The 8230-nt window shown below is 48.7% G+C and overlaps 1 protein-coding gene across 4 annotated transcripts; it reads right to left on the reverse strand.

Annotated features, from left to right (window-relative positions):
• Nucleotides 1-1694: 1694 nt before the first annotated feature.
• Nucleotides 1695-7788, reverse strand: LOC310701744 (uncharacterized protein). 4 transcript variants are annotated; one of them, XM_083493065.1, is made up of 5 exons: nucleotides 7507-7788; nucleotides 5226-5718; nucleotides 3974-4078; nucleotides 3635-3709; nucleotides 1695-2317 (listed from the first exon to the last, which is right to left on the reverse strand). In XM_083493065.1, exons 2-5 carry the CDS (start codon nucleotides 5716-5718, stop codon nucleotides 1830-1832), a joined length of 1161 nt encoding a protein of 386 aa, XP_083349191.1. In that variant the 5' UTR covers nucleotides 7507-7788; the 3' UTR covers nucleotides 1695-1829. The 4 variants fall into 4 exon arrangements, with proteins under 4 accessions (XP_083349191.1, XP_083349193.1, XP_083349194.1 ...); XM_083493067.1 differs by lacking the exon at nucleotides 7507-7788 and adding an exon at nucleotides 7427-7503; XM_083493068.1 differs by lacking the exon at nucleotides 7507-7788 and adding an exon at nucleotides 6760-6948.
• Between the last annotated feature and the right edge of the window lie 442 nt (nucleotides 7789-8230).

The following is an 8230-nucleotide window of genomic DNA, read 5'->3' on the forward strand; positions in this document are numbered from 1 at the left end:
CAAAGCGAGCCACAGAGGAGGGAAGGAAGGGGAACCATGGATCCTCTGCTCACGACTGCAGCAGATCCCCCCCCCCCGCCGCCTGTAGGCATTCACTCCATAACACGCACAGACATTTCCCCTGACTTTCTAGGAGGAAAAAAGTGAGTGTTATGGTGCAAAAAATACGGTAACTCTCTAGTTAAGGACCGCAATACCTGAGGGACTGCCTCTTCTCATATGAACGTACCCAGACCCTGAGATCACCCTCTGAGGCCCTCCTTCATGTGCCTCCTCCTCGAGAGGTCCAGAGGGTAGCAACACGAGAACGGGGCCTTCTCTGCAGTGGCTCCCCGTCTGTGGAATGCTCTCCCCAGGGAAGTTCGCCTGGTGCCTTCACTATACACCAATAGGCACCAGGCAAAAACGCTCCTATTTAACCAGGCCTTTGGTTCAGTTGACTGACCTTTTAAAATGGGGGTGGGGTGAGGTTATTGGGTTGTTGTTTTTATTTTGATTAGGTATTTCATGGTTTTATATTTTGTTTTGTTTTGTGAACCGCCCTGAGACCTCCGAACAGTGGCACCCTCCCTGTGGAACACCATCCCTTCAGATAAAGATATACACAACCTTTAGAAGACATCTGAAGGCAGCTCTGTATTGGGAAGATTTTAATGTTTGATGTTCTATTAGGTTTTCATATGTGTTTGAAGCTGCCACCATCTCTTACCATAACCTACATCACAGGGTTGTTGCGAGGAGGAAATGGGGAGGAGGAAAACCCTGTACAGTACCTTGAATTCCTTGGTATATAAATTCAATAATTAATAATAATTAAGCCAGGGGCTGGACGAATGGGGCAGCTAGACTGGTGACTGGGAGCAGCCGCTGAGACCACATAACACCAGTCTTGAAAGACCTACATTGGCTGCCAGTACGTTTCCGAGCACAATTCAAAGTGTTGGTGCTGACCTTTAAAGCCCTAAACGGCCTCGGTCCAGTATACCTGAAGGAGCATCTGCACCCCCATCGTTCAGCCCGGACACTGAGGTCTCCAGCTCCGAGGGCCTTCTGGCGGTTCCCTTGCTGCAAGAAGCCAAGTTACAGGGAACCAGGCAAAGGGCCTTCTCGGTGGTGGCGCCCGCCCAGTGGAACGCCCTCAAAGAGAAAATCTACCAGACTTTTAGAAGACATCCGAAGGCAGCCCTGTTTAGGGAAGCTTTTAATGTTTGATGCATTGCGGTACATTGGTACCTCGGGTTACATACGCTTCAGGTTACAGACTCTGCTAACCCAGAAATAGTGCTTCAGGCTAAGAACTTTGCTTCAGGATGAGAACAGAAATCGTGCTCTGGCGGCGCGGCGGCAGCAGGAGGCCCCATTAGCTAAAGTGGTGCTTCAGGTTAAGAACCGTTTCAGGTTAAGAACAGACCTCCGGAACGAATTAAGTACTTAACCTGAGGTACCTCTATATTTTAATATTTTGTTGGAAGCCCAGCCAGATGGATGGGGTATAAATAAATTATTATTATTGTTGTTGTTGTTATTTCAGCATGCACAGGAAGCACTAGCTAGACAACTAAGGGCTCCCAACTAAAGGATGATTTCCTCCTGCCTTTTCCAATGGACCAGGGCAGTTTGACACCCTTTGAAAAGCACCTCTGTGCTGTCAGCAGTTGGGTGAATGGGCCTGCAGAGAAACAGGTGATCCGGAGTTCCTTTTTCAGCAACGAATTTATTTCAAGCTACCCTTTCTTTCACAACAACCTGTTTTCAAAAACTTACTGGAAAACGTCTCTTGGTAAAAAACACAAGTGTTCGCAGCCACCATTTCTTTGGTCTCTCCAGGGCTAGGCCATGTGGTGCGTGTTGTTGGCGGGGAACAGCGATGAGGACAGGCTGTTGGAGTGCAACCGACGGAGGGGGCTCCGCGGGCTGCAGTTCTCGTCATTCGGCCTGGCGTGGCCCCTCTGGGCCGTGGCGCTGTTGGGCACGCCGGGGCGAGGTGTCCTGGCCTGCGGCTGGCTGGCAAAGGCATCGGTGAGGCTGCTGAGGCTGGCGGCCAGTCCCTTCAGAATCTCGTTGTGGGCGCGCATCATCTCCATAATCTGCCTCCGCTCCTCCCGGCACCCGGCCACGTCCTGCCTCAGGGTCTTCAGGAGACTGAGCGCCACCTCCCTGTCGCGGCCCATCTCCAGGAGAAGCTCCTCCTGCTCCTCTCTCGACTGCTGCAGCAACTCCTGGAACAGGGTCTCGGCCCCTTTCCTCTTCTTGGGCCGCAGTATGGCAAAGTCAGCCAGGGGAGATGGGGCTGGGAGCGGGTGGGCCACGGGGGGTTCTGAGGGCAGGAGGAAATGAAAAAATTATTTACTGATTTACTTTTATTTAACTTTTTAATAACAACAACAACAAGAAATGAAACAATGGTTTGTCAAAAGATGCTCGCCCACACAGGTACAGTGGTACCTCGGGTTACATACGCTTCAGGTTACATACACTTCAGGTTACAGACTCCGCTAACCCAGAAATAGTGCTTCAGGTTAAGAACTTTGCTTCAGGACGAGAACAGAAATCGTGCTGTCCCGGCGCGGCGGCAGCAGGAGGGCCCATTAGCTAAAGTGGTGTTTCAGGTTAAGAACATTTCTAAGAGGTAGCATGAGGTCAAGGAAAAGCCCTCGTCCCTTATAGCCTGGCAACCGTGAGTGAGCGTGTGTGAAAAAGACTTGATGGAAAGAAGTGGAGGCTGTGGAGACTTTGGTCTCAATCTCTGCTGGCTTTTCTCGTGGGTCAACACCACTCTCACCACTCCCAGAAAACCTAATGCAACCGAACCAAAGCTCTTTCCACATTACAGTGGTACTTCTGCTTAAGAACTTAATTCGTTCTGGAGGTCCATTCTTAACCTGAAACTGTTCTTAACCTGAGGTACCACTTTAGCTAATGGGGTCTCCCACTGCTGCCATGCTGCCGCCAAGCGATTTCTGTTCTCATTCTGAAGCAAAATTCTTAACCCAAGATAATATTTCTGGGTTAGCGGAGTCTGTAACCTGAAGCGTCTGTAACCTAAAGCGTCTGTAACCCGAGGTACCACTGTACTCAAGAATCCAGATCTGCTGGAACTTCTTCAACTGAGTAACTGAGCACAGATCACAATGACTTCTTCCATCTGTCTCAAATGGCTGAACTGATATGATTATCATCTTTTTATTAGTCATCTAATGTGAAAATAGTCTCCAGGCGACTAACAGACTAAAACTACAGAGTTCGAAAAAACTTAGTAATCGTTACTATTCTAACAAAAGAAAGCAACGGCTACAGTCATACCTTGGAAGTTGAACAGAATCCGTTCCGTAAGTCCGTTTGACTTCCAAAATGTTCGGAAACCAAAGCGCGGCTTCTGATTGGCTGCAGGAAGCTCCTACAGCCAATCAGAAGCTACGGAAGCCCCATCGGACATTTGGCTTTCAAAAGTAGTTCACAAACCGGAACAGTCACTTCCAGGTTTGCGGCGTTTGAGAACTAAGCTGTTCGAAAACCAAGGTATGACTGTACACCAATTGCAAGAACAGTAAAAACAGCAGCCGTGACTATTCTTGAATGTAAATTTATGTTGCAGACAAAACAAAACCAAGAGTTGTATTTAGACAACGCGTACCTGTGTTGACGGGGGCATCCTGATGCGAGGGGCTTATTTGGTTAACTTGGGGTCTCTGATAATCAAGGTCTCTTCCTGTGGCAAAACGCAGGGAGAAAAACAAAGCAGAATTATCTGAGACCAAAGATGGTTAGCAGAGCTGGGTCTGCACAACAGAAATGCACAGGTTTTTTTATTTTAAAAATTGTTGCACAAAAAGATTAAGGGTGTTGCAAATGAAACAGCAAAAAGATTCATAGCAGAGTTACCATGCAGAACATTTTCACCGCAATTTCTCCAGCACCCACGGGGCAAAGCAACACACCCACCAAACGCACAGTTCAAGGGGCCAACTCTTACCCCTGCCTTCATTGCTGTCTTCTTCCTTCATCGCTGCCATGTCGTTCTCCCCAGCCTCTGCCATGTCTTCCTCAGTGCCATTCCCAGTCGCCATTCCTGTGTCATCTGGAGAACAAAGCAAGCAGGGGGAAAATACCCACCAATAGTCAAAGTTAAAACAGCTAAAGGAAATAGACACAGAGACATGTTCCCAAGACACAGGTGGTGCTTTACTTCTTATGCAAATATTTCAGACGACTGGTTCGGTTTGTAACGCAACTTCAGAAAATAATAAAGAAATGTTTTTTTAAAAAAAATGTGGCTTAGTTTTTCCCCTTTCATGCCAACCCCTGAACGCTCGACCCTCAACAATAATTCATGGCAGGTGCTAAAATAATAGGATATCACCAGGTAAAAATGAGCAATAGCCCAGGTCCGCCTTCCCCAAACTGGTGCCCCCCCCCGATGTTTAGACTACTGGTTGCAGCCCCAAACATCTGGGGAAAACTGGATTGAGGAAGGCTGGCCTAGTGAAATGGGTAAAAACAACCACCCAAATTTCATTTCAGTCCCACCAAGGACTGAAAAAGACAACACAAGAGAATAGCGTTTATTCATGTACAGTGGTACCTTGGTACTCAAACATCTTGATACTCAAACAACTTGGAACCCAAACACTGCAAACCCGGAAGTGTTTGTTTGCGGACTTTTTTCAGAAGCTGAATGTGCTCCATTTTGAGTGTTACACTTCCGTTTTGAGTGCCACGCTGAGGTCTGTCTGTCTTTGCTAATTTTGCATTTTTTCTTTTCGTTTTGTTTCTGTGACTGTGTGGAACCCAGTTCTGCTACTGATTGATTGTGTGACTGCAGTACATTGTTAATTGCTTTCATTTTATGGACCAGTTGCCTCGTTAGATAGTAAAATTTATGTTAACTTGAGTTTAGGGGTTGTTTTGAAAAGTCTGGAACGGATTAATCCATTTTGCATGGCTTTCTATGGGAAAGCGCACCTTGGTTTTGGAACGCTTTGGTTTTGGAACCAACCAACCAAGTCTGAGAACCAAGGTACCACTGTACGCTACAGAGCAAAACTATAACTGCGGCAATTTTCTCTTGAGAAAGGAAACAGGAGGCCGCAACGCATACTGCCAATCTAACTCCCCCTAGAAATGATCCTGTTGAGCTGGCATCGCTAAATATCGGTGTGGAGAAATATTAAAATGACCGAATAGCGTAAGCAGGACTCTGGGCTGCTGTGGCTGTGGAAACCTACCAGAGTCCTCTTGCTTGAGGTATTCTCCGACGTTAACCACATGGACGTCGGGTGGGATGATTTCTTCCGCTGCCGGCTGTGGCTGTTCCTGAGCTACTTCTGGCTGTGGCACCAGGTGGAAGCTCAGGGTTCGGCCCACCCGGCTGGGTTTCATGCTCGCGTTGCCCTGGAGGATGCGGTGCAGCTGTTCGTAGAAAGGGCAAGTCACCTTGCTGCTCCCCGCCTTGGAGTTGTGATCAATCACACGCTTGTATTCCAGCCGCATCACTTTGGTCTTCGAGCGGCACTCCAGGGCGGTCCGGCGATGGCCCCGCGTGGCCATCTTCTGGGCGATGTATTCGAAAAAGTCTATGTTCTGGTGGCTGTTGCGGAGCTGGTCCTGGATTTTCTGCTCTCCCCAGATGTCCAGGAGATTCAAGGTTTCTTGGAGCCGCCACGAAACGCCACGGCCCTTGCGGCCGTTGCTGGTTCCCGCGCTGCTGTGGCCAGTCATCTATCGAAACGACGGGGAGGAAAATAAAGAGAGTTTCGAAACGCACGCAGAGAATGCATAAGCTACAACCGACAGAACCTTAAAAGCTAACCAAACTAAAGAGACCTCAAAAAAGCTAATCTAGCTCTGTCACCTATCAATACAGGAAAACCACTACAGTGGCACCTCAGGTTACATACACTTCAGGTTACATATGCTTCAGGTTACAGACTGCGCTAACCCAGAAATAGTGCTTCAGGTTAAGACCTTTGCTTCAGGTTGAGAACAGAAATTTGCTCCGGTGGCATGGTGGCAGCAGGAGGCCCCATTAGCTAAAGTGGTGCTTCAGGTTAAGAACAGTTTCAGGTTATGAATGGACCTCCAGAACGAATTACGTACTTAACCCGAGGTACCACTGTACTACAGTATCGCTGTCATGTAAAGGAATGGAAAAGGGCTGTAACATCAGATGTCAAGGAAATAAACAACTATCTGACTTTTAGAAGACACCTGAAGGCTGCCCTGCTTAGGGAAGTTTTAAATGTTTGATATTTTATAGTGTTTTTTATATTTTGTTGGGAGCCGCCCAGAGTGGCTGGGGAGGCCTGGCCAGATGGGCGGGGTATTAGTAATATATTATTATTATTATTATTATTATTATTATTATTATTATTGTTGTTGTTGTTGTTGTTGTTGTTGTTACAATAACTCTTAGGTAGGTTCCAGGTTCAGTCTCTGGCATGTCCTGGCAGGGCTGGGAGAATTCTCCTGTCTGAAACCCTCGGGACAAGCATTAGAAACCCTAACCTATAAGCTAATTGCCAAATTAAGCGTAGGTTGCGGTCACCAGAACCTAATGTCTAAGCACCTTTTTAAAAATGGAATTTATTTTTTATTATTCATCTTGTTCCTATGCCACATTATATTTTAAAGGGGGGGGGGACTTCCAAGCAGTTTGCAACATATAAAAGCATCAAATAAAATCATGCAGGATAAAACAAATTCAAGCTTCAAGGTCCTCCCCTAAGTGACACTTTGCTTTCCCCATATTTCTTTACCTACTTAAGCTTTAGAAGGTCAGCGGTTCAAATCCCCGTGATGGGGTGAGCTCCCGTTGCTCGGTCCCAGCTCCTGCCCACCTAGCAGTTCGAAAGCACGTCAAAGTGCAAGTAGATAAATAGGTACCGCTCCAGCGGGAAGGTAAATGGCATTTCCGTGCGCTGCTCTGGTTCGCCAGAAGCGGCTTAGTCATGCTGGCCACATGACCTGGAAGCTGTACTTCCGGCCAGTAAAGCGAGTGATCAGGGGTCCCTCTTTACCTTTACGACTGTTTTTTGTTATGTGCAAATAGCTTTAGATACCTATTAGGTCCATAAATTACCATATAGCATATATTCAACACATCAAAATAGGGCCAATTTGTTGCTGACAAAGGACAGCTAGACATATAAAGGGAACCATTACCTTGCAGTGGTTCTCAACCTGTGGGTCCCCAGATGTTGTTGGACTACAACTCCCATCATCCCTGAGCTCCGGCCTTGCTTACTAGGGGTGATGGGAGTTGTAGTCCAACAACATCTGGGGACCCACAGGCTGAGAAAGGCTGCTTAGGGTCTCATCAGACCTCAATCCGGCCCTGCATCTGCCCCACCCCACCCTAAAATGCCTCCCGATTCAGCACAGAGGGGGCACCCGCCGCCTTCCTCCCCGCTTGGCAGCAACAGCTTACGAGGTGGGAGTCCACGCGGAAACCATTGCACCCCCCTGCCGCCCCCCCAAAAAAACACCGACGGATTTTTCACCAAACACCTTGCAGAGAAGAAGCAACGAGGAGGAGCCGCGCCTGCAAAGCGGAGCCCAAAACAAAAGGCGGCTCGAGTCGCCGGGGGTCGCGGCGCGGAGCGGCTCCTCTGATTGGACCTGGCGCGGCTCAGGAACGTTCCAGGAAGCCCCCTCGTCCAATCCTGTAGCGAGGCGCGGGGGCGGGGGGGGGGGACACCGCGGATTCCCACGGCTTTCTCCGCGCGGAAAGTCAGCGGAAGTGGGTGGATCCGTGGAGCTTTGCTTTCGGATTGCTCCTTCCTGGGAGGTGCCCTGGGCTGTGTGCGCGTATCGTTACTGAAAGCGTGCTACTCCGGGTTTGGGCGCTGGGGGGCAGCAGAGCTCCTTCAGCCACGCGCCTCCTTTTTAGGTTGGACGCCTGCATAGCAGGGGGGTTGGACTAGATGACTCTGGGGGGTCCCGATTCTGTGGTTCCCTCCCTCTTTGGCCGCAGGCAGCCCTTCGTAGTATAGCCGACCTTGGCCAGTGCATGTCAAAAGAAGCGCCGGTTTCTTTTTTTAATTTCATGGGTTGCCCTATTCGTGGAACAATCTAACTTTGGCATGTGGCTTAAATGCCTTGTTTTACTTCTTTATTCATTACATTTATATACGTTACGGGACGCGGGTGGCACTGTGGTCTAAACCACTGAGCCTAGGGCTTGTCGAATGGAAGGTCGCGGTTTGAATCCCCACGATGGGGTGAGCTCCCA

This window comes from Podarcis liolepis, assembly GCF_965112155.1.
Source record: "Podarcis liolepis genome assembly, chromosome: 2".
Classification (NCBI taxonomy): domain Eukaryota; kingdom Metazoa; phylum Chordata; class Lepidosauria; order Squamata; family Lacertidae; genus Podarcis; species Podarcis liolepis.

Excerpts from the sequence above, each read along its gene's own strand:
- LOC310701744 (XM_083493065.1), bottom strand. The coding sequence starts at position 5,718 with ATGACTGGCCACAGCAGCGCGGGAACCAGCAACGGCCGCAAGGGCCGT. Across the intron at positions 4,079-5,225 it reads CCTCAAGCAAGAGGACTCTG|ATGACACAGGAATGGCGACT; the intron begins GTAGGTTTCCAC and ends TTTGTTCTCCAG. Across the intron at positions 3,710-3,973 it reads AGACAGCAATGAAGGCAGGG|GAAGAGACCTTGATTATCAG; the intron begins GTAAGAGTTGGC and ends GTTTTGCCACAG.